Source organism: Xyrauchen texanus, chromosome 20, assembly GCF_025860055.1.
Source record: "Xyrauchen texanus isolate HMW12.3.18 chromosome 20, RBS_HiC_50CHRs, whole genome shotgun sequence".
Classification (NCBI taxonomy): Eukaryota; Metazoa; Chordata; class Actinopteri; order Cypriniformes; family Catostomidae; genus Xyrauchen; species Xyrauchen texanus.
This window is the reverse complement of record NC_068295.1, coordinates 11689120-11716033: the sequence shown is the minus strand read 5'-3', so window position 1 is coordinate 11716033 and position 26914 is coordinate 11689120. Positions and strand designations below refer to the sequence as shown.

The following is a 26914-nucleotide window of genomic DNA, read 5'->3' as shown; positions in this document are numbered from 1 at the left end:
AACCACCACATTTCAGCATTTCAGGGCTTTAATTTAGCTCTTACACAAGTCTAATTTGCTCGGGTGCAATACAAGTTTCATAGCAGCAGCTTCAGAACCCAAAACACTTGCCTGGATCTCAGAGACAGCAGTGATTGTGCTGATAAATGACAGGAGATGCTCTTCATGTTGGCTACACATTCCTTCAAGCACAAAAAAAATATATATACCACATTCAGAATGAAGCAAGCATTCCTGGATCCTGAGTCAACTGGTCTGATATTTTAGGACTTTGTTTAGGTGTACACATGGTGTTCAAATTATTTTGAAATTTGGTTTGTTTAATCAGGTTTTTGGCCCCAAATGTTGTTGTGTCTCAAAAGAACGTTTGCCAGTACAGAGATGAAAGAGTAAGGGTTGCGAGACACAGCAGACAACACTGCTGTAAACCCCAATCTAGACATGAGCATGTGCAAAAGAATGTTCAAGTCTACGTGTCTGAGCATGTTCAAAAAGCCAGACAGAAACATTTCTCTTCATCAAAGTCTTTACAAAATAACAAAAAAAGCAATGCGCAAAATACATACAAAAATAACTTAAATTAATAAATACATTCAGAAATTAGTATCAATGTTTACATGAAAATGTATATATTGCACAAAAGATATATACCTTATAAAATGTCAAAACAAATTTAAATCATCCTTAAAAAAAATCTCAAAATAATTCTGTGGACAAACAGCATGGAATCCTCCAATTACATGCATTTACCTCTGTCACTCTCTCTCTCTCTCTCTCTCTCTCTCTCTCTCTCTCTCTCTCTCACACACACACACACACACACACACACACACATTGTACATACACAAAGACTGGAAGACTGCAGTAATACACCTGACTATTGTATAGTTACACATTTAGAGCCAATTAATTCATCTTAAAGATGTTCAATTCTGGTGAATGAGGTTTCATTAGTGAATATCAGCATTGTTGTTAAACTAGCATATTATTTTTGAATGTCTATGTACTTCATGCTACAGTGAAAACCACAGAACAATTAGTGATCTTGGACAGTGTAAATATGAGAAATATGATATAAATATACAGTACATTCATGAGACCAGAAAAAAAGCACTTCTAAAAGGTATACAATCGCATCCGTGTATGACAAATAATACCTGAAAATGGTCCAAAATTTCTCAGCTAGCCCAGGAGGTCCTAATTCTACCATAAACATGCAGAAATGTGTTTATACATACTGACAGAAATTTAAAACTGCGCAAAAGGACACTCAATATGAATTAAACAACGAGTTTGCAAATAAAAAAGTGTCCTGATAAATGTCTCTCAAGATCAAAGCTGCAGATCCTGTACTTTTCTAAAGGACTCGAAAATCAGTCCGGCCATAATGAAGCATCTGGCTTGTATTTTTTTAACAATAGCTTATTACATCTGGACCTTAGTGTTTAATGAAGAAGAGCTTATCAAAACTGCACTATTACGTGAAGAGTTTATATGTTTATTAGGAGCTGTTATTGAAAACCTTGGTTTCACAGCTGAATTGATCAGCAAAGCACAAAACCAAGTACATTTGTGTGCATAATGTACAATGTAATTATATTTGCATACTGAGAACTTTCCTGTAGGTTGTCAGGTTGACACTTTATACCTTTCTATTCAGCAGCGGATGTCATTTAGATCAAATCCCTGTCTGAACCGATGGTCTACTTGCTACATCTGAAACCACGTGGGTCTGATTTTGTGAATCATTAAAGGGGTAGTTCACTCAAAATTGAAGATACTCACCCTCATGTTGACCCAAACCCAAAATGACTTTCTTCTGTGGAACACCAAAAGGAGATGTTAGGCAGAATGTTAGTCTCAGTCACCATTTCACCAATGAAAGACCTCCGTTGGTGTTCCATGGAGAAGAGAAAGACATATGGGTTTGGAGCAACATGAGGGTGAGTAAATTATAAAAGGAATTACATTTTCATCACTGTGTATGAAGTTTGGTTTGGAGGGGTGACTCTTTTAGAGTGGAATCAGGAGCAAAACCCTGGTCGCACTCTGTAAGGGGAGTCTCGGGTTAAACTGGGGTCTGATGAGAGAGGCAGTGTACCATCCCTGCATTGTCCCTCATCTTGTTGGTCCAAAAGGCTGTCATTCACCCAAGGGGAACATGGGGTTGGTTCCATTGGAGTGGGCAAGACAGCCACACTTCCTCCTAACTCCACAGTGGATGGGGTTTCAGTGCTGGAGGTGTGAGCGGGAGATTCACCCCACTGGGATCCACAGCGAGCTCGTGGAGAAGGGCGAGGCCTAGCCAGGAAGTCGAGAGTCTTAGGACGCTCAGGTTGGAAGCGACGACGTGGTGTAGGTGGAAAGATTAGATTTGGGTCAGGCAGACGGGGCAACTCCGAGGGGTCCTCACTTGAGCTCCACGGGCTAACTGCACAGTTATGTGGTGCAACAAAAACACATGAGCAAACTCAGACATACAGCTTCATCAGACACATGACAGGAAATAATTTCAGATACAACAAATTACAGATTAAATAAATCAATTTCTGAGGCCTTTTTCGCACATCTTGCATCTGCAGCATATTCATATTTACACACATTTTAAATCATACAGCAGTCGCAAGCATTACGCATAAGCATATAGAGGCAGCGCTCAAAATACAGTTTTGGTGCTGAGCCTATTTTTACTGTGCATTGCTTGCTGAATTCAGAAGAAAATCTGGTTGTGAAAATGTACTATAAATGTATTTATCAACAAAATCTTTGGCAATATAGGCTTTTATTAAGCAACATAAAATATGGGAGTGAACCAATAACCCATTGTTTGAAATACGGCAAGATATCTGTCAGGCATGATGCAACACCCTTTCTATTCAGTAAGTCTGACTGTCTATATTGTAATCCAGACAATATATAGTCTATACTTAGGAGTTTTCTGTGTAAATTAATTTATGAAAGTACATGTGATCCCCCTCCATATGTAAATTAGCTTTCAAGATGTTCAAGTCTGTAAAAATTATCAATGTCTCACTCCCTGTAGACATTTTATCACTATGGTGGCTTGACAAAGCCAACTTACCGTTACTATACAGACATGGTTTTGTTTTTTTTTTTCCAAAATATCAAAAGCAACTGCTCCAACAGCTTTCAAGTTACATTCACCAAATCTAGCACAGAACTTTAGCCTGATCTGACAGAGGTTACTTTATATTTTCTATCTGATCATAATAAATAACAAAATCTCAAAAATCCCATAAACTTACATTGACGGAATGTAAATCAAACTCCAACAGTGAAAAAGTTCAAATATAAACGCATAAAGGCCAACATTTTGGAGAATAAAATCTCCAAAATGTGCATAAAAAACATTTATGCTTGTTTTAGGTGGATTCATTTTTAATTCATTAAGAAATACATTTAGCAAATAAATTCCCAGATGCGCATCAGAAATGTCACCTGACTTTCCCTAAACAAGTCATGCGACTGAATAATTCACTTATAACTGCACTAACCAGTGGACCGATATCATCGCATAGCATCTCAAATATTGTTCAGGTTATTCTGGTCATTTTCTGGCTCTGGAGCAAAGGCCTGTCATCAAAATGATTGGCTACATTTGTGTCCTAGAACTGCCTGACATGCTTTTGTTCCCAGATATAAGGAACTTGTCGCTAATCGCAAGCAAGCATGAGGCATATGAGCGTGATTTGTCTGCATGTTATAAACTACAAGTAATTACATTTAGCAGAAGAGACACACTGGCTTCCCTAGTGGCAACAGCTCACATTTTAGGCTCTGTTTTCATGAGCGTGCTGTGACGACCCCTGCTGGGCTTGTGGTTTTTCTTCTCCCTGGTGTTTGTGGGATGGTGCTTAGTTTTGAGTTGATGAGCCCTGCTCAATAAGCCTATCCGGATTCACCTGTGCGGAGGGCGGTGAGGGATTTTAAAATCCAGCTCTCATCATTCCTGGCGGGTCCCCGATCCAGACTTGTGTGGTTTGGCTTTATTCTTGCTTTGTTATTATTTCAATTCCTGTACATAATATTTTAGTCTGTATCTAGTGTGTAGTCTCCCTTATTGTTGCGGCTTACGAGCTGGCCATGACAAGTTGTGGCTCATCCTGGATTTTTGTAGTTTTGGTGATCCCTTCGTTCTCGGCGTGGTTTGTATATTTAGTTTCAGTGATTGAGGCACTTTGTTTGTTTGTGTTCATTGGCTATTTGGTGGGTGAATGTCACCCGCGTTGTTTCTTCAGCAGATTGAATTCAAACATTGTTTGTTGCGCTATTGTTTTGAATATTTGTATTCAATGTTTTGGTGGGAGATAAACGTTGGATTTAAGAATATTTTGTTTGTTTGTTTGTTTGCCTCCCCAGTTTTATTTTAATTAATTTATTTTTGTGGGGAGGATATTTTGGGGCCCTGCGATGGACTGGCGACCTGTCCAGGGTGTCCCCCGCCTTTCGCCCAATGTTAGCTGGGATAGGCTCCAGCCCCCCGCGACCCTGTACACAGGATAAGCGGTTGACGATGGATGGATGGATGGATGGATGGATATTTTGGGAACCTTTATTGCTGCTGTTCCCATTCTGTTCCCCTGTTATGTCTTTGCGACTTGATTACTTTTGGGAGAAGTTGAACTGATCGTGATTTATTTGGTGACCGTGGGAGCACCTGTCTCGGGGGCACATCCTTGGCAAGAGCGTATGAAGTTAGAACTTCAACGTGAAAAGCGTAAAACTGAGCAAACAAACCTGGATCTCCAGAGATATCGTTTAGATCTGGTAAGAGAGTGTAAACTTAATGAGAGTCCTGCTTATTGTTCTCAGCTTCATCCTTCATTCATCACCATTGGAAATTTGTGGTTGTTACCAACATTATATGAGAAAGATCCTGATATATTTTTCACATTGTTTGAGTGTGTGGGTGATGCAAAAGGTTGGCCTGATACAGAGTGAACACTGTTTTGCAGTGTGCTTTTACCGGTAAGGCTCAGGTTTACTCCAGAAGCTGCTGTGCTCGCTGATGAGAATGTTTTGACTCATAAGCTAAGTTTTGGTGAGTCTCATAAAAATAAGGAGCTGTCTGGTCTTAAAACTGATCCTATGACACCTAAGAATGCTGATTTGGTTTGGAACTACTGCCATGGTAAAGGACATTGGAAAAACGACTGTCCTATGCTTAAGTCTAAAGGTGAATATTCAAATACATTTATGCCCATTAAGCCTATTGTGCTCATGGTGCCCATAACTATTAGTTCTGTTAAGTCTGGCTGTAAAGAACAGTCTAATGCCATGAACACTATTAGAGACTCCGAGTGTGCTCCATTTATTACAAATGGCTATGTGTTTTTGACTGGAAGTGACGATAAGATTCCAGTCAAAATTTTGGGATATGGGGGCTTCAGGGTCTTTTGTCTTACAGTCTGTACTGCCATTTTTCTGGGTAAGTGATACTTGGACCAGTGTCCTTATTCAGGGAATTGGGTTAACCACTTTGTCTGTCCATATTTCTATTTTTCTAATTCGTTGCATAGTCCATTTACACTACCAACTTCTTATGAATGATCTGTCTTTTTTTATATCATTGGTGCTTGACAGGGAATGGACTATATAATAGGATGCAGACAGTGCTGGTGCAGAACCTCAGAATTAAATTGCACTTGACCCAGCCCATTAGTGCTTTGCATGTGTCATTTTCCCAAACCCATTTGTGCTTAGAATTAGCACATGCTTGAACAAAAATACCAAAACTTTATGGCCATGCCCACTGACTTTGCGCTGATGACTTATGGCATAGCACTGTGCTTATTGCTACCGCTCTTAAAATAGAGCCCCTCGTGTCAATTTCCTTTATTATTGAATTTCACTTTATTATTGAAATGGAGTAACAGCTCTGTTACACTGAAGACAAAGGATTTATGAAACAGGCCCAGAAATGAAAATCAAATTACTGTTTTTGATAGTAATAGAGGTTTTCATACATTTCTCACCTGTGTGATCCTGCGTTGTTTTAGAGGGTGTGGTAGGGGTGTAATTGTAGTTGTTACGGGCAGGTGGGCATCCCTTCTTTATTGCACCATCTGAAGGTGTACGATGAAGCCTGCAGGTTGTACTGTGTGCAGAGGGCACATGTGTAGGCGTGAGAGACTGACGAGGGTGCCGTTTAAAACTCTCCAGGTGGGTGTTGACCAGGGGGTTCAGAGGAGCCGGAGTCTGTCCAGGGGGAGTAGGTGAGCGTAGCACGAGTACCTCTTCACTGTCGGAGCGGAGGAGAGAACGGGTTGAGTTACAGTCAGAAACAGAAGAGAGAGAAAGGAGTGTAAAGGAAGAGGGTGGATGGGGAGGGCGACGAGGGCTTTCCCGTTTAAAGAGTTTGCGCGTGGGTGGGCTGGTCCCACGACATTGACCACCAGTACGGTGAAACAGACCTTCCCATCGTGTACGTACACTCTCCTCCACATGTACCATGCCCAGCAGGTTATGGCCCAAACCAATGGCAGCCAGAGCCGCCCCACAGCCTAGCAACACCAGTTCTGATCTACGACTTCCACTCAGGCTCCGTCGCGTGTTATTGGGAGATGTGTCAGAAGCCATGCCAGTTGTGCCGCTCTCGCTGCCGTAGCTGTCCGCAGCATGTGCCTCCCTGTGCAACGGTACGCAAAGGTATGATTGGCCGGGAGAGTCAGCTGACTCCGATGGAAAGCAGCAGTCTTCATTTTCTACAGGGAGAGAGGAGGTGGCACAAAGATTTCATAATGTTGCAACATCACCCACTTTCCCAATGTCAGTTATAGTGTGTGGTTTTATATCAGCTTTGTTGCTTTTATGAGAATGTAAATAAAATCTGTGACATTACCCATTTACCCATTTTTTTTCCTTCAAATTTACTCAATAACTTTAAAGGGAAAGCTCAACAAAAAATGACAATTCTGTCACCATTTACACACCCTCATGTGGTTCCAAATCTGTATGACTTTCTTCCATGGAACACAAAGTGAGATGTTAAGCAGTGTGTTAGTCTCAGTCACCATTCATATTCGTTGCATATTTTTCTATACCATGAAAGTGAATGGTGAATGAGACTGTCCTTCTTCTTAACATGTTGGTTTGTGTTCCATGGAAGAAAATAAGACAGATGGGTTTTGTTCCTTCTAAAGACATTACAAGAGCATTAAGTTATTTGACTCTGTGATGTGTATCCAAAACAAAGTCTACATCCAAACAATGCACTTGTGTTTAAATGTTTCCTTTAATGTTCTTTACAGCTAATTGTTACTCAGAAATGAAAAGAAAGGACAGAAACATCTATCACTAATCACACATGCACAGAAACGGTCAAGAGACCATGCACCTCCACTCTCCTAATTATCCACTAAACTCCCAACACCTGTGTGCCTCGGTTGATGAGCTGTGGCCTCTTAAAGGGCCAGTACCATTTTCAGCACCTGCTAAACAACTCGATGTTAAATCAATGTAAATCTTGTAAATCAGTGGTTCCCAACCCTGTTCCTGAAGCATATATCAAACAAACATATATCAAAATGTGTATATATATATATATATATATATATATATATATATATATATATATATATGAACTTTAACTAAATAGGCTCCTACTGGTTTGGAACAACATGAGGGTGTGTAAATGTTGACAGAACTTTATTTTTGGGTGAACTATCCTCTTAAACTGTTCTTATATCACAAAAAGATGTCACAGTAATAATGTAAATACTACATCAGCAAATTGTCAAAATGGCATTGCCAACATAAAGCCAGTGACAGTATTTCAATGTTACTTCCAGCTGGCAACACATCATAGGGCGCATTTTAGTGCTTATTGCAAATGTACACTCACTGAGCACATTATTAGGAACACCTGTACACCTGCTTATTCATGTTAATATCTAATCAGCCAATCTTGTGGCAGCAGTCCAATGCATAAAATCATGCAGATATGGGTCAGGCATGATTTTGGTGCCAGGCGAGCTTGTTTGAGTATTTCTGTTACTGCTGATCTCCTGGGATTTGCACGCAAAACAGTCTCTACATTTTAGTCAGAATGGCGCCAAAAACAAAACACATCCAGTGAGCAGCAGTTCTGTGGACAGAAATGCCTTGTTGATACGAGAGGTCAATGGAGAATGCTGGTTTGAGCTGACAGAAAGGCTACGGCAACTCAGATAACCACTCTGTACAATTTTAGTGAGCAGAATAGCATCTTAGAATGCACAACACGTCAAACCATGAGGCGGATGGGCTACATCAGGTTGGGCACATTATTAAGACCATAGTGTTCCTAATAATGCGCTCATTGTGTGCATGTCACCATACATTTCCACTGTAATACTCCTATGAACTGAACCTGGTTTGCCTCTTGCACAATATTTGATCAATGTTTTTCTGAGTGGAGAAATATTTCTGATATCTCTAGTGAAATGTGTCTGAGTTGCCTCCCTGATGACTCCAGGGGGTCTGTAAAGGTACTGCAGGGTGTCTGTGGACAGATTTATAAAAGATAGCCAAATATTCTATAGATTTCAACATGTATTTCTAAATGTAGTACATCTTTTCAGCATTATAGAAGGTAATAATGTTTCTTAATGCTATTAATGAAAGTTGTTATAATATAATGTCCTACTCCCAGCACCAGTCCATGGCACACCAGGGTCAAAATTTCCCAGATTACAAAAGAAACTCTTATGTGTTTCACCACAAGTTCAGTGTGTCAGTCTTCACTCATTGCCACTGTACGAGGCTAATGTGATTATGATGCATGTGTGATACGATGCCAATGTTATGACAAGATAATATAGTGTGATGTGAGTGTTACCAGTCTCAGCCAGACTGGACACTCCTGGTACTGCAGGACTGTGTCTGGGGGAGCGCCTTAGGTTTGGAGCACTGCAGGAACGCTGCCGACTGCCCTCTTTAGGAGTCCTCAAACTGAATAACACATACACACATATGCACACGCAGGTTTGTGATTACGTGTGTTAATGCATTTGCTGAAGTATTATGCTGTGCTATGTACAATGCACACTCATATACACACACACACACCTCTCATCAGCGCTGTGTTCTCTGTGTGTTCTGCCTTTTTTCTGTAAAGTCTTCCTCTCCTCCTCTTCATCATACTGGAAAGCAGTGTTACGACTCCAGGCTTGACCTCCTACTCCAGGGGTCACTGTCACAATGAATATGAATATGTATTTTAACCTTGGGTCTGACAATGTATACTGTAGTTGCAAACAAATATTCACAAACGCATATGCAATATCAATAATTTACACAAACATACTTACACTGGATTGCACGGAGGCGTGGCAAAACAAGAGGGCTGTTTGGGGGTGTGGAGTTACTGCCCAGGAGGCTCCGCCTTCTATCCAAAGATGGTGATGCTTGTACCGTGATCTTATGCTGGAAATCTGAAACACACACATAAAACCATTATATGGTAAACATCATAATACCACTACACATACACAAGCTATTATAAACTAACACATATACAGTATTTATTAAAGTAAAACTTCACCCAAAAATGAAAAATCGGTCATAATTTCTTCCATGGAAATTTGAAGAATCCTGACTATTTTTTTCCATAATAAAGAAAATAAATGAAAACTGGGTCTGTCAAGCTTAAAATTGACAAAAAAAGCATCATTAATGTATCCAACAAGTAGTCAATTTGACTTGTGTGATGTATTCTGAGTCTTCTGAAACCTTACAATAGCTTTGTGTGAGGAACAGAACAACATTTTAGTCTTTATTTACTGAAACTCTTCAATCAAATATGGCGGCATTGACGTCAATGACACTTGACCATGAGACACTTAAGAACCAATGGCGTTTGGCATTACATGGTGTTGAAACTCGATTTTAGTCCATTTAACTCGACTTTTAGTCCATTTCAGAGCTTCATTAAGGGAAAGAATGGAAAAGAACAAAATGCTTATTTAACATTACACACAAGAATAAAAGTGAAACATTTTTGGAACAAGAAGGATTAGTAAATAATGACAGATATACACAATAATATGAAATATTAACCTGAAGGCAGACTGATGCGGTTTCCGTCACGCAGTTTAAGTCGACTGCGTCGGAACTTTCCGTGCCGGTGTTGCACTCGTGGTTTCTCCTGGTACAGTTGGTGAATGATGACATTGAGCTCTCGTTCCAAAATGTGAATCTCTCTTTCCGCCAGTTCCTGCTCACGCCGTCGTAAAGCCTCTTCCTGGTACTTCTGCTGTAGAGCCGCACGACTCAGTTCTTCCTCCCAGGATCTCAACTCCTACAAAGAGAGAGAGAAAGATCCAACTTACTCATCATTCTGCTCTATGTCAGGTGTATAATCTGCTAAATATATCTGAAATCCAGTCATTACGGAGTTTGGCATCACCATAGAAGTGAGTTTAACAAAGTTTTGATAGAATAAAAACTGTGTAACTGCAATGTTATGGTAGTTTTTTCTGAAATAGAAGTGTGCAAACCTATAGTTTGTCCCCAGATGTTAGCTAAATCTAACAAAACCCCCTTTGAAGAGCATTTAGGGCTGTTTTAACTTAAGTAATGTTGATTTTTGTAAGGGTAGTGTTCAGTGTAGGGTGTATCAGATTACAAAGTAATTAGTTACTGTAATCTCATTACTTTTTAGTCAAAAAGTAATATGATACAGAACATTTAAAATTCTTGCAATCAGATTACTCTTACTTAGGATAGGAAAACCTGAAATCACCTACATTGTGGAGAAAAAGTTGAATAAACGTACTAAATAAAATCTTAATGAAAACGTAAAAATGCAGAATGGTTTGTATGAGGGTTGGGTTTAAGAAGGTGTTGGGAAAGGACATAGAAAATCATCAACTCAGTGTAAAAATAATATAAATCAATGGAAATTCCCTGCCATGATATAAAAACAAACATATGTGTGTTTATGCAGACCTTCTCTTTGGCTCTGAGCTGGTCGAACATCTCCTGAACCTCCAGCTTCCAGTCATCCTGCAGGGATTGGAATGATTCTGCCGGCATCTCAAAGAAGCCTGACTCCTCGATAGCTGTCAGCTGGTCTAGAATACTAGTGAAGTGGGGGCGTGCGTGAGGGTCCACATTCCAACAGTCTACAGCAGGTGAAAGAAACAAACAGCTGGTGTCAGCTGAACAGAATGTCTGGAGAGCACTCAGGGGGTCAATTTAGCTATTGCAATACAATGAAAGTGAATGGTGACTGAGGCTAACATTCCGCCTAATACTGTATATCTTTTTGTGTTCAACAGAATAAAGATAAAGTCATACAGGTTTGGAACAACATGATGATTGATAATTTTTGGGTGAACTATGTCTTTAAAACTGTAGTCATGCAGAGACTAAATTGCAATAGAACAGCAGTAGATGAGAGGTTTTCTTGCCTTCCATCAGTCGGGCAAATGGCTCGGGGCAGGTGGAGGGGATCGGTAGAGACAGTTTATTCATAGCCACACCGTAAGCTACTGCCAGACTATCAATGCCACGAAATGGCACCTCTCCTGTTAGCAGCTCCCACAACAAAACCCCATAACTGTGTGTGAGAGAGAGAGAGACGCAGAGTTTAAACAAGACTTTACTGACAACCACAAGCTGTCAGCAGCTGAATTTATGCAGGAAATAGAGGAATGCTAAAAGAAAACAGCCACAATAACAGTAACACAAACACAGACACTAGCCTATGAAACAAATGACAAGCATTGTGTTCCAAAGTAAACAAAACTCATTAAATCTCTGCTTCAGTGTCAAATGGGCAAAAAATATTGCCTTGCTGTCAGTCTTGTGACAGACAGACAAGATAGAAAAACCATCATCTACAGTTTAAAACTGAAAGAAACAAAAACAAAAGAAGAAATAAATAGACAGAGAATGAAGAATGGTTATACACAGGTATTTTACTGTAATTTTAAATGAGCAAGCTCTAGAGACTATAACCGTAAATCATACAGCCAACAGCCAAGTACCAAAAACACAAAGACCAGTGTGAGAGACTGTGCTCATGGCACCATGTGTTTGTTAATATGGTAAAAAAACAACAACCTTCATTTGATGCTACTGTACCATCTGTTATCTACAGTATGGTTTGCCCAACAAAACTAAACCAGTGTTATGAACCAGCACGATAAGACCATCACCTTCAGACTAGCAGTAATACTGTATGAGAGAACACACCTCAATTTCAGCTATGAATTTATATGAAACATCCTTTATCATGTCACATATATATATGCTGTCTATGATATTTTTCTTAAATTAAGCTAATTAAAATTAATACAGACTAACCTTAACTCTAAGACTACGTTTTTTTACTCAAATTGTCCTTTTGAGAACTTCTCCAGAATCGGTGTCCCATTATTTATCTATTTTTTTTTTGCATTTAAAAAAAACAGGGAATAGTCAGGGACAGTATAAAAACTCTCAATCTGGCTTTATTATACCATTGTTCATGCAATCGAGCCTGCTTGACCTTCTCTGAGCAGGATTCAAACTGGAATTAAAATAGATATAAGCAGGGCTGGACTGGGCAACTGGCCCAACTGTTGAGCGGGGAGGGGGGGTTCACTGTCCTTCTCTGCATATCGCAGTGCCATTTTGTGGTCTGTTCTGTATAACGCGGTGTCCCATTCGGCACATTTTGCAGCCGACCCACCGGCCCGCTCGGTTCTCCTGATGACCAGTCCACCCCCGAACGGCCCCAATGTGTGTCGGCCCACCGGGGGAAATGCCCGGTATGCCAGATTACCAGTCCAGCCCTGGATATAAGCAATATTTATATGCCTATTGCCTAGATAGAATTTTCTGTAAATATTGTGTCCCTGTTGAGCTATAAAACTTCCTCTGTTTGTTTTGAGCAACCTTTCCAGCCTGACACAGCAGTACTGACTCATCCAATGGCGTGAGTTGGGGGTGGGCTAACTGTTTGTCAATGAATGGCATTCGTGTTTAAAAACAATGTACTCTTTTTGCAAAAAAAGTCTTTGGTGATGCTAGTGGCGCAGAAATGACACACTTCAGCTTTAAAGAAACTTTGTTATGGATTGGTCAGAAACAAACACATATCCTCGTGCCCACCTCCACACGTCACTGCCCTTGGAAAAGGTTGAGGAGCGGATGACCTCAGGAGCCATCCAGGCGTACGTCCCCGCTGCACTCATTTTTGTGGTCCGGTGCCACTCTCGAGCCAAACCGAAATCTGTCACCTTTAGCGTCTTGTTGTTCAGATCATCGTTCTCCACTCGTTCCAGAATCAGAACTGTGAGACAATTACAATAATGATGATTGAGTAAATGAATCAGTGGGGTGTCAATGCAATAACACTGTAGAGAGATTGTGGTAGGAAATTGAATTAGGTTGGCGATCACAACATCAGGAAATACAGTTAATCAAAAATGAGAACCAGAGATAAAGGATCATGTAAAAATTAAACAAGAAAAAATAGAGAAGAAGAGACAAAGAGGGAGAGAATGAGACAAAAGATCACAACTCATATACAAGGGCCCAAAAAGTATTGGGCACTTGGAACTTTTGGACACTTAAAGGGATAGTTCACCCAAAAATGAAAATTCTCTCATATTTTTTACTCACCCACATGCCATCCCTTGCGTATTACTTTCTTTATTCAGCAGAACACAAAAAAAGAGTTTTAGATGAATATTTCAGTTCTGTAACCCATACAATATAAGTGAATGGTGGCCAGAACTTTTAAGCTCAAAAAAGCACATAAAGGCAGCATAAAAGTGATCCCTATGACTCCAGTGGTTCAATCCATGACTGCTGAAGCAATCCAATTGATTTTGGGTGAGAATAGACCACAATATAACTCCATTTTCACTGTACTGTATATGTTGCCATTGCAGTCTCTAGGCATGGTCATGATTTTAAGCTTGATTACACTGCCTAGGGCTTGACACAATCACAGAATAGTGCTAGGAAGTGTAATCCAGTTTGAAATCATGATCACCACGGAGACTGCAGATGTCAAGATTTATAGAGAAAAAGAAGTTACATTTTGGTTTGTTCTCATCCAAAACTGATTGGATCACTTCAAGACATGGATTAAACCTCTAGAGTCATATGGATTACTTTTATGTTGCTTTTTGAGCTTTTTGGAGCTTCAAAGTTTTGGTCATCATTCACTTGCATTGTATGGAACTACAGAGCTGAGATATTCTTCTAAAAATCTTTGTTTGTGTTCTGCAGAAGAAAGAAAGTCATACACATCTGGGATGGCATGAGGGTTAGTAAATGATGAGATACTTTAAATATTTTGGTGAACTATTTCTTTGTCACACTTAAGAATACATTAATTATATTGCATTAGAAAACAAAATATCAAGGCATGTGTCATCTGCATGCAAACTGTATTCCCTTTTCTTAGCCATTTTTTTCACTTATTTTAACCAACTGCTCCCAATATCACTTTTAGTAGATTCAGTCAGTTCCATTCAAGTTCTCACATGTGTCTTAGCTCAACCAAAAAAGTAGTAGTCTTCATTTTTAACAGTATATCTATTGCTAAATAATTTGTTTATAATATGCCACTGGGTTTGATATTTTGTTATATAATGAAAAGATATTCAAACATATTTAAGTGTGCAGACACTTATTTAAACCATTGTAAGTCAAAATCAGCATGCTAAGATAGAGTATCAGAGTGATTATAAGCTGGAAAACATGCTGTAGTCACTATTTTTACAACAAAAACTTACTAAAGTCTTGGCTATTTCATTAACAAGCAACTGTGTGGAGGTGCTGTCCACCCTACTGGTCCTGAAATTATCAAACTTCTTTATTTATATTTAATTGAATCCTCTTCAGGACACAACACATTCTCCTTGTGGTTTCATTAAGATTTTTGGAGCAGCATGAATGGAAAAGATCATCAATAATATCCAATGATACTTAAAAGTTTTAGTAGTTCAATATTAGATTTACACATATGAATTATTCTCTTGTAGAACATAGTCTGTCTATCTGATTCTCCATGTTAGTTTGCATGCACAATTATGTTTGTGTTGGTCAGGTTTTGCCTACATTTTGAAGACCAAGAAGGAAATGGCTTAGTAAACATCCTAAAGGATGTCTTGATGGAAATCTAAAAATGCAAAAAGGTTTCTGTGAGGATAAGGTTTAGGTTAAGGAGTTAGAGTACAGAAAATATAATTTGCGCCATGTACAAAAACAATAGAAGTCAATGGAAAAATCCCTACAATGATAGAACAACAAACGTGTCAGTTTTGTTATAATTAGCTGACTTTGTTTTCCCACAACACAACCAATAAAAATCCTTATAGACTTATCTTTGAACTACAGTGACCAGTTGTTTGCAAGGTCCTATGCTGATCATATCTGAGCGGCCTATCACAGACCAGGAAATGTTCTAAGCAGCCAATCCGGGAGTAGCAGGGAGTGAGGGTAAAAGCAAATCCTCTGTAATAGGCTTTGGGTTTAGAGGATCCAATCAGACAAGTCAACTGCCAAACACAGGATTACAACCCACTTGCACACTAAGAGAGCTGATTCACGAGCCAGCCACTCCAACTTCATAACACACATCGACACACATTCCTTCCATGAACAATAGATTTTAGTCAGGGTAGAGGTCATATTAACAAACCACTGACAGAAAAAAAGCTCACATACGGCACACAGGGAAGACTATGCTGAAGAAACAGCCTGTGAAATCAATGTCATATGGTCTAATAATGAAAGTTCTCTTACTGTTGCTGGACTTCAGGTCTCTGTGGATGACAGGTACAATGGCTTGGCAGTGCAGGTAGAGCATGGCACGTGCAATCTGTACCGCCCAGTCCACCAGCGTGTGCGGAGCAATGCGTTTCCCAGCTAGCGCCCGATTGAGAGGCCCACCGCGGGCATACTCCATGACCAGACAGAGGTTGGGCTCCTGCAGGCATACACCCAGAAGGCCCATGATGTTGGGGTGTGTCAGCATAGTGAAGAGCTTGGCCTCCTGATGGACACTCTCCAGAGTCTGAGACACGTCCTCGTCTGGGTCCCGGCGAGCAGCCTTCACTGCCACCTCCTTGCCTTTCCAAATGGCACGGTACACCTTACCAAAACCCCCAACTCCAATCATTTCCTCAAGGGCCAACTCACTGAAGTCTATATGCAGCACTGTAGAGAGTGAGAGAACATATAGTGACCCCAGAAGTTTCTGGACACTAAAGCCACACTTAAAATTGCATGGATGTCATTGCATTAGACATGAAAACATGAGACCATGTGGCATCTGCAAACAAATTGATGCTATCTCAAAACTAGCTTCACTTTCTGAGCAATTTTGACATTAGTTTTAACCAACTGATCCCATGGTCATTTTAGTGGATAGATTTATTGTATTGGCATTTTTAAACCTAACAAACTGGTTTGATATTTGTTATCTAATTGAATTGCATTTTCAATTTTTAATTTAAAAATTGAAAATGCAATCGACAGCATTTGTGGCATAATGTTGATCACTACAAAAAATTATTTGACTTGTCCCTCCTTTTCTTTAAAGAAAGCAAAAGTCAAAGTTACAGGCGCTTACTGTGGAAGTGAATTGGGACACTTTTTGGAGGGTTTAAAGGCAGAAATGTGAAACTTGTAATTTTATTAAAGCACTTACATTAATTCTTCTGGTAAAACTCATGGATTATTTGAGCTGTAAGTTTGTTTAAATTGTAATTTTTACAGTCTTTTTAGGGTTTGATTAGGTCATCATGATTATAAAATGTTAAAATTGGCTTTAACTTTACACAGAAAAGGTTAGTAAGTGATTTTATCAAACTAAAATCATGCGAACGTGCATATTTTAAAGTTTACTGATTGGCACCATTCACTTGCATTGTAAGTGCCTCACTGTAACCCAGATATTTACTATTTTTAAAGAAAACGCTCAAAATGTATTTTTGTGGTAATCCATTTTATGCCACAAATGCTGTCAATTGAGTTTAACTTGTATTGAACCCAGAATATTCCTTAAAGTGTCCAAATTCTTTATGTTGCCACTGTAGATTTCACATACTATCACGAGACAGGACAAAACATACAGATATGTGCCATGTTTCCCTCTCATATAATGATATGCTTCTACCCCTGAAATAAAGAAATAGTGTGAGTGGGCATTTGAAAGCTTGAGGAAGTGTGTTTATTTGAGAAAGTTAATTAGAGATGGGTTGTTCATGAAAACAAACAGAAAATAATTCATATTTACATGCTGTTGATGCTACAGAGAAAGACTAGCATTGATTAGTTATTCAGTCTCACTTCAGGTAGCTGTTACCGGAATCTTTAAAAATGAGAGAAAAAGCAAAGCAGTAAAACAAAGGTGTGTGTGAGCTTGTCTCCTCTCCCCTGCTCTTGCGATTACGATGTGTCTGGGCCACTGTGTCTCTTATTAATATTTCTGTTGGCAGTAATCACATGATATAAAAAAGTAGGCCAGCAGCCATCCAGGCAAAGCAGACGACCACCAGCAACACATAACATGAAACTGACTACACATGGAAACACAGCAGTACAGGAGATATAAAACATAAAATAAGCACATTACACACACACACACCTCCACGTTATGAAAACAGCACATATCATTTTTAAACAGGCAACAAGACTGCATTTAAACAAAGAACATACAGTGTCTATCAAAAATCATTATATCACTTTGGAATAGTCACTTCTTTTTTTGTCTTACAGCCTGAAATCAAACCAATAAAAAATAAATAAATCCTGCTTTGTTTACAAATTTGGCCTTATAACATTCAAGTAGTGAAGAAAAAGGCAACAGTTCCAAAAACGTGTAAAAGAACAACAAAGGGTTTGAAAAGTGATTATAGCCCTGGATTTAATACTTTGTAAAACTATCTTTTGCTTTAATGACAGTCTGTTTGGATATGTATCTACAAGCATCATGCAGCTATTTTGGGGAATATTTGCCCAATCTTCCTTGCAGAATTGTTTGTGTTCAGTCAAATCAAAATCTTTCTAGTAAGTCAGTCCACTGTTTGCCATCTTTGGAACGCTCTCGAGAAGCAATTTCCAGTAATGACAGTGCAACACCTATCTAATGAATGGGGGAACACCGAAATCTCAAAAACAGTTGGTCTAGATTATGATCAAATAACATATTTCTAATCAGCAGTCAAATCTGACAACACTGAAATCATAAATTGTGCTTCTTTACCTCAGATAACACTAAAAACCCACAAATTTCCCGGCTTGTAATGTGAATGCGCATGCACGTTCTCGAGTTGATTGACATGTGATTCTGTATCTAAAAGGTGATTGGCACTTTTACCTGTAAGGCGGGACTTCTTTTCGACATCTGTTGATTGTTGGGCATTCCAATTTCTCCCATTCATTATATTACGTGTCCCGTCTCTGCTAAACAGTCTCTGGTCAAATTGTGGGTTGAGCGGCAATGGACTACTCTCTTCAATCCATCCACGGGTTTTCTATTGAATTTAGGTCACAGCTTTGACTTGAGCACTCAAGGTCTTTGAAGTTCCTATGTTAAAGCCACTGCATTGTTTTTTTTTTTTTTGCGGTGTGTTTAGGGTCATTGTTGTGTTGAAAGGTGAACATCCTGGCCATCTTCAGTTGTCGATCATAGTGCCACAGATTTTCCTTAAGAATTTGGGTGTACATGGCAGCATCGATTTTCCCTTCAATCGTGAACAATTGCCCAGTCCCCGCTGAAGAGAAACACCCCCACAATGCTTCACAGTAGGTATGGTATGTTCTGGGTGGTGTGCGTTGTTTGGTTTTCTCCAAATATAGGCTAGCGCTTGGAGTTCATTCCAAAAAGTGACATCTTTGTCTCATCTGACCATAAAACCTTTTGCCAATGGCATCAGAATCCTCCATGGTCAGATGAGACAAAAATTGAACTTTAAGCAAGAAAGAATGGGCAAATATTCCCCAATCTAGTGTGAAAAGGTAGTAGAGACATTTCTAAACAGACTGATGGCTGTCATTAAAGCAAAAGGTAGTTTTTCATCTTTCATATTTTTCAGGGTTTTGATTTCAGGCTATAACACACACACACACACACACACACACACACACACACACACACACACACACACACACACACACACACAGACTGACTATTCCAGACTATTCCAAAGGAGTATGATGATTTTCTATAGGCACTGTAAAGGAAACCCCTATAATTTTACTACATAGCCAAATTAATAGATGGGCTATTTCAGCTACATGAGCTATGAGTTGATGCATTTGTGTACAGTATTTGATTGTGCATTTGACTCTGTAGGAAGTTCAATGAAGGCCTACAGTCTGAGAGTGAGTTGAATTGATTATTCATCACCCTCTTTCACATGCTGGCATGCTTTAATTTGTGTAATGATACTTTTAGACCCTCTGTCATGGAAGCTGCTGCTGCTTCGTATATTTAACCCTCAATCCATGGATCCATGTAACACATCTAAGCATAAAAGAGCAAGTTAAAATGCCAAATAAAATGTTATCTGCCGAGTGAAAGTGGATAATTATTATTTAGATAATTAGACGGTGGGGGACCACTTTATGTAAAAAAAAAAAAATACTACTACTTCTAATAATATATATATGCTAGTCATAAAATGTTTTTAAAATGCCACCCCATACCACTCAGGTTTGGCTACTTACAGTGTAACTGAGGCACCGAATATTCGTCGTAGTTCTCTGCCGTGTCCCGGATTTTCTCCGAGATGCCGTTACCACCGCTCACGTAGTTACTGGGGAAAATACCGACCCGGTCCTCGATCATACCTGTCCACCAGCCCTCATCCCCGGACACCAGCGAATCCTTGGACAACACCTCAACCCGATCCCCCTTCCGCAGACTGAGCTCATCCTCGGCGGTGGCATCATAATCAAACACGACGGTCCAGTATACGGCTTTGGATGGGGTAGTCGCCGCCGCCGCCAAAAGGCCATGCCCGGGGATATGTGTCCCCGGCCGACTAGAAGGCTGCGCGGTTTCATCGCTGCTGTTAAAGGGGAAACTGAAAGCATCCATGGTGCCGATCCATAGGGGCGACCCGGCCCGGTTCAGCTTCTCACCTTACGCAGAACTCAAATCCAGACGCGGAAAAGCAGCATAAGTACCAATTACTCCAAACACCCTCTCGCCTCACCGAGCCTCAGACCGGCTGCCCGCCTCATTTCACACGAACGGGACCGCTCGGGCTCGTTCAATGTTCATTCAGTCCCCAACATAAGGCCCTTTTTTCTTTAATTTGCTATAACATTGTCCTGCACCTCTCATCCGCTCCTGAGCCAACACTCGCCCCCTCCCAACACATGATTCCAGCGGTTTAACGTGTTAAAAACCCTGATTCGTGTGCTTTCATTGGCGCAGTGAAGCATCAATCACATTACGCCTCTTCAAAGGACCCGCCCTTTAAATCTCTGTCACAGCAAATGCGCGAGAGGCATTTCAGCACCACGCGACGGGACAGCGCACGGGCGCAGAGTTGAAAAGAAAAAATTATGATATTTCAGTCTTAATCTGTAAAAAGTAAAAGTGGGTAGAATTGATCAGTAATTTTCTAAGAGGTATTTTCTCCTAACATAATTTTTTAAAGGCTTGTCAGAAGATGCGAATTAGCTGCAAATTAGCCTAATTGGTAACACTTTACAATAAGGTTGTAATTGTTCACATACAGTAGGTTAACTACATTAGTTAATATTAACAATGAACAATACTTTTTCTTAACGTTCTCTCAGGAAAGTTTAACCTATTTAACAAAAAATAAATAAGAACGTTCCCTGACGGTTTGGAGAACGTTCCCCTAACGTCGCAATAACGTTCCCCTAACCTCTTATATGCTGATATTGTCTCTGCAGCCCTGCTGTACGTCAATAAATCTACAATCCATTTCTTGTTTTGAACCATTTTCTAATTATTTAATCATTAAAATAAGTTAAACATCATATAGGCTACCAATGTATTTTTTTTTAAATGAACTATTGTTAACATTATTAACATAGATGATGTAAACAATAGTTAATACATTATGAACTCACAATAAACAATTTGTATTATTTATAAATTAACTTTAATCAAAATGGTTCGTTGTTAATTTGTAATAGGCCTATCTACTACATTCATTAATGTAAAACTAAATAGAACCTTATTGAAAAGTATTACCAATTAATTCATAAATTAACAGGATTTAAAAAAGGGATTATTCACCCTTATATTACAATTCTTAGATGTTAGGCAGAATGTTTTAAAGAAAGTTTTACTTACTTTCTTACTTACTCAGTCACCATTCACTTTCATTGCATATTTTCCATACAATAATGTGAAGGGTGAAATAAATCTTTACATTAGCACTTTTTAAAACAGTGTTTACAAAGTGCTCTGCATAAAACATAGAAATGTCACATTCGTAAAATGAATAGTAACAAAATATTATAATTAGTATTTATTTATTTATTTATTAAAGACAGCAAAATTGTTGAAGAACTGAGAGTAACATTCTGCCAAAAATCTCCTTTTGTGTTCTATGTACAGCAAAAACTTTGGAACAGCAAAAATGTTTGGGACAACACGATTGTGAGTAAATGATGACAGAAATTGGGGGTAATCTATGCCTTTAAGAATAAACAATGTGGACTTTATATGTGTTTATTTCTCGAACAGGTAAACATCACAAACATTTAGCACAACTGACATCAGAGGGATTGTTCAAATATTTTTTATTTATTTTTCTTGTGAGCAAAGGAATCAAAATAAATTAATTAGCTGACATAAATTAATTCAATAAAGGTAAATTCCATGCATAATTTCCTGAAAATAAAACATGACTTTTTTGTTAGAGTAAAAAACAAACAAACAAAAAAAGAATGAAACAACAATAGATGAACATAATCACCATCTGCTTCACCATCAGACTGAAGAGGAGTGTGTTTGTGTGTAAGAGTCAGCCCCCTGGTACGTTTGTAAGACTTGTGTGACTTCAAGATTATACAGTAAGTGACATCATCTGAAATCTCTTTTAAACAAGTTCACCTGCATCTAAACATCTGGAAGTGAGAGTTGGCAGTAGAAAAGCTCAAAAATAGTGTGGAGGGGGGGTGAAGACAGCTGTCCACCATGGTCAACATCACATAACATGGAGGTCCACCCATGTCTTTTCATAACAACCCTCCCCAGGAATCATAGTTAACTAAATTGTGCATATTATGTGTGTGTAAATTAACCCAAACAGAGATGGGAAAAGCAATGTAAAGTCGAATCACTGGCTCAAAAATGCTCTAAGACCGAGCCCAGTGTTGAGATGTAAGTGCCGTATGCTGAATGTAGTTTTGATCCAACCACAGACCACAGCCTGGGTCATTTATACTCAGCTGTGGTGAAAATCTACTATAGTTTAGCCACACTAGGCACATTCAACCGTACCATAGACAGCTCACTGAAAGTCACTGAGTGTTCAAGCTGAATACTGTTTAAGTATATACTGGTAATCTTTTATATATTCTGGTAATATATTCTTTCTCCTGCATACAACTGGTTGTATGGATGCTTATGGAGTTTGAGAGTGGCTATATTCCAAAACCTAGCAAGCTGCCTTGCTGTCTACTGGCTACAAAGGTATCTGTCTTGTAGGCTTGCTCTGCTAAAATATGGCACAATAGGTGTCCCATAAGGCAGTGGTTCTCAACCAGGGGGTCGGGACCCACTAGGGGGCCACAGAACACTTCAAGGGGGGCCTCAAGATCTATTAAAATGAATAAAAAATAAGGTAGAATATTATAATTTTTATATAATTATTATAATTCAATGCAGGTTTGGGGGATAACCCACTAACAGCTTGCTTTTTATGAAGAACATACAGTTCTAGACATTTCTAGAATCAAAAAATGTATCATGAATAATTGTTTTAATCTATTTAGCTAGAAATTTCTTACATTAAAAAAAACTTTGAAAAATAAGCCTTGTCATCATTACAGTAGAAGTATCTGAGTAAATATCTTATAATATAAATATCTAATAGCCTACATTGGGGGCCTTTGAATATTTTATCAGACAATGGGGGGTCTTGGAGTCAAAAAGGTTGAGAAATAATGCCACATGGGACGTTGTCATTTCGACCCATATATGGGACGTTGTGGCTAATACAGGACATTTGGAAACCCTACTTCTAAGAAAGCATCCTAACTAAAATAAATCTCACAAGTCAAATGCTCTACATAGGCAACAACTCTGTAGTGCTCCTCAGGACAAAGGCAACTGAAGACTCACAATTGACTTCAATAGAGTGTGTTGTTAACATTTTGCTCAGCTAACAACATGATACTCCACTAAGCATAAAAACAATGTACACACAAATATTGAGTAAAGAGGTCCTTTACTAAAGGATAAATAAATATTTGATATATTAAATTAAATGAACCACACATTAAATAAACAACATTTTAAATTAAACACATATTTTTTGTTCTGGATTCATTATATTTATAGTCAACATTTCTCTCATTTCTGCCATCTTGGATTGTTTGGCGCAATACATTTGGGATTGCGAAATATTTAATTGAAATAAATTCTCCATGCACCATTTAATATGTAGTCTCAGAATTTGACCAAAATAATATATATTAGAAGGCCACATTGTTATGCTGCCAACCTTTTGGAACAGCTTTTGCATCAGGAGTGCACCTATTGCCTTAAAATGCTGTCTATGCAGGCAGCTCACTAGGTTTAGAACTGAGCCAATGTGTGTGAATAAAGTGTGTTGTGTAGCTAATACACACTCCTGCCTCTGTACAGAGAGATAGAGAGGTGAAAGTTCTCACATTGTGTTTGGATCTGACAGTGCCTTCTGTACAATAAAAGTTGAAAACACTAAACCTCATTAACATGTGCCTTTATGAGTCATAAAGAGTGTGTGTGTGTGTGTGTGTGTGTGTGCGGGCGCGCATGTTTTTCTATGATTTCAGCAAATGGTTCTAAAATGTTTTTCTTCAAACAGTTTAAATAAAGCACAAAGATTATGAACAAAGTCACTGGAAGCACATAGAAGGCCAAAGAAATGTCAGCATGTACATTTGCGATTTTGATATCACTCTCTCATTCTCTCTTACACACATAGTTTTACATGTATGTAAACATATTTATAAATTTATTTTAAAAAGAGTCAATTTTAGCTGCAGGTGCTGTAATCCTTATACTGATAGCCAGGACACAACTGATTTGGCTTCTGTTTGTGAACAGGCAAGATATAAATATGCAAAATACATACAGGCACGCACGCACGCGCACACACACACACTCGCACATACAGACTGCACAAGTTGTAAAAACATATAATTGTGGAACAGGGCTGTATCCCCCCAGTGGCTCAGAGAACCACTACAGCTTCCGGGTGCCGTCTAAACTAGGTTCTGTTCTTTGGTTCTGGCCTCTGCGTTTTATTGGCTGTCCTAAACAATTCTTTCTTGACATCACATCCCCTAAGATAATACAGAAACCTCTTCCAAAACCTCCTTTTTATCACACTACAGCAAAAATAGGCACAAACAACTTTTTAGTCAGTCAGATGAATTGATGATCATTCTTTAAACTGATCCACTGTAAGCTGACGTGTTGCTGATCTGTCCAAAAAACACTGTTCCTTTACAATACTGCTGTGCAAAGGCAAAATTCAGTAACAAACATATTTTATAAAATTATGTCAGGAATCTGGTCTCTTAAGACTATTATCTGTCCTGTGACAGACAGGTTTGGCATGTTAAAAATAGCAGTAACTAAAACGAATACAAATTTCTCTATTTCATGGGTTTCTCTGTTTTAGTGTTTGGTAACACTTGGAAAAATGTAAAAATGCAACAGTAGAAAAAAAAATGGTGAACTAGTAATTGGTTACTATATTTGTAATGGTGAATTTCTGGCAACGAGAGCTGCCAGTTTTCCCCCACAAATTATACAGGATTTTTATTCATTTTTTATATAAATATGTAGTTACTGCGTTTTGCCTTTGTAGGGCAGAATATCTCTATTCCTTTAAAACTCAAAAATTCTTTTTGGCAGGTTAAAACAAAACTACAGAACAGTCTGGAGCTGTTTGTCAGCTTGTAATGTTCCAAGTTCGCTTCTGGACTAAAGGCCTGTAATCATTACAAACCCACCCCTTACATCACTGACACTTCAGACACTGTTTAGCTGCACAATTAAGGAACTCCTGGTCATGTAATTCTATATAGGAGGACAATCTGGGGTGAGGTGGTCTATAGCCCCTTTCCCACCTAAAATTCTGGTTTTCCCAAAAGGGACTTTCTTGAAGGACAACTTTTTAGAGGAACTACATTTCGCTTGAGATTTTTCTCTCTTGCATTCGCACCTGTGATCACGTAATGTAGTGTCAACCATATTTCCTCTGACGTTGTTTGCACACGTGATACATTAGCAACAATAAAAACAACAACAATGGAGGACGGCAGGATCTGAGATATGCTTTTGATAGGGCTGTTTAACACAAACTGCATCTGCAGGTTTTAATGGGCTCCTGAGCTGCACGGTGCTGCGGCTAGGGTTACCAACAGCAAGATGCATTGCAGCGGTCAAAGAGGACCATCTAGAGCATGTTTACACACAACAAATGTACCTCAGCACTAAAAAATTCAAAATGCTTTAAACAATGATCAGGGAGAACAAAATATCTATCAATCTTCACTTTTAATAAACGTTACCTTTTGCCATAAAGAATTAAGCTATTATCAATGGAGACAATATTTTTCTGTTAAGCTTTTCTTCCTCGTAATTATGCAAGCCTTTTCCTTTTCTGAAGCTCAGCGAAACGTGCTTTCTGTTTAAAATTGGGGTCATCAGTATATGATGTGTTAAAATAGCTTACTGTGAATGGTGACTGAGTAAGTAAGAAAGTAAGTAAATTTACTGTATTAAAATTACTGCAGTCTCTTCGAGAACTAGCACTGACATAATTCAATATGATGCCATATCAAGAACAGAGGCGTATGCAAAAGTTTAGGCACGCCTGAAAATTTATAAATAATTGGGATTTTGGATCAGCAATTTCATTTTGATCTATCAAATAACTGAAGGACACAGTAATATTTTGGTAGTGAAATGAGGTTCATTGCATGAACAGAAAATGTGCAATATGCATCAAAACAAAATTAGACAGGTTGCATAAATTTGGGCACCCTTGTCATTTTGTTGATTTGAATACCTGTAACTACCTAGCACTGATTAATTGGAACATACAATTGGTTTGGTGAGCTCATTAAACCTTGAACTTCATTGACAGGTGCATCCAATCATGAGAAAAGGTATTTAAAGTGGCCAATTGCAAGTTGTTGTTCTCTTTCACTCTCCTCTGAAGAGTGGCAACATGGGGGCCTCAAACCAACTCTCAAATCACCTGAAAACAAAGATTGTTCAACATTATGGTTTAGGGGAAGGCTACAGAAAGCTATTGCAGAGATTTAAGCTGTCAGTGTCCACTGTGAGGAACATACTGAGGAAACGGAAGACCACAGGCACAGTTCTTGTTAAGGCCAGAAGTGGCAGGCCAAGTAAAATATCGGAGAGGCAAAGGCGAAGGATGGTGAGAACGGTCAAAAACAGCCCACAGACTACCTCCAAAGACCTACAACATCATCTTGCTGCAGATGGTGTCACTGTGCATCGTTCAATAATTCAGAGAACTTTGCACAAGGAGAAGCTATACGGGAGAGTGATGCGGAAGAAAACTTTTCTGCACACACGCCACAAACAGAGTCGCTTGAGGTATGCAAATGCACATTTGGACAAGCCAGCTTCATTTTGGAAGAAGGTGCTGTGGACTGATGAAACAAAGATGGAGTTATTTGGTCATAACAAGGGTCATTATGCATGGTGGCAAAAGAACAC

The 26914-nt window shown here is 38.9% G+C and overlaps 1 protein-coding gene across 1 annotated transcript; it reads right to left on the bottom strand.

The window, feature by feature from the left end:
* Window positions 1–4: 4 nt before the first annotated feature.
* Window positions 5–20307, bottom strand: LOC127660737 (mitogen-activated protein kinase kinase kinase 9-like). Its single transcript, XM_052151127.1, has 11 exons — window positions 19681–20307; window positions 15751–16164; window positions 13102–13282; window positions 11415–11563; window positions 10951–11126; window positions 10060–10300; window positions 9312–9434; window positions 9070–9193; window positions 8840–8952; window positions 5997–6725; window positions 5–2431 (listed from the first exon to the last, which is right to left on the bottom strand). The coding sequence occupies exons 1-11, from the start codon at window positions 20051–20053 to the stop codon at window positions 2025–2027; spliced, it is 3030 nt and encodes a 1009-aa protein (XP_052007087.1). The 5' UTR covers window positions 20054–20307; the 3' UTR covers window positions 5–2024.
* Between the last annotated feature and the right edge of the window lie 6607 nt (window positions 20308–26914).

Excerpts from the sequence above, each read along its gene's own strand:
- LOC127660737 (XM_052151127.1), bottom strand. The coding sequence starts at position 20,053 with ATGGATGCTTTCAGTTTCCCCTTTAACAGCAGCGATGAAACCGCGCAG. Across the intron at positions 16,165-19,680 it reads TTCGGTGCCTCAGTTACACT|TGCTGCATATAGACTTCAGT; the intron begins GTAAGTAGCCAA and ends CACTCTCTACAG. Across the intron at positions 9,435-10,059 it reads CCGCATCAGTCTGCCTTCAG|ATTTCCAGCATAAGATCACG; the intron begins GTTAATATTTCA and ends TGTGTGTTTCAG.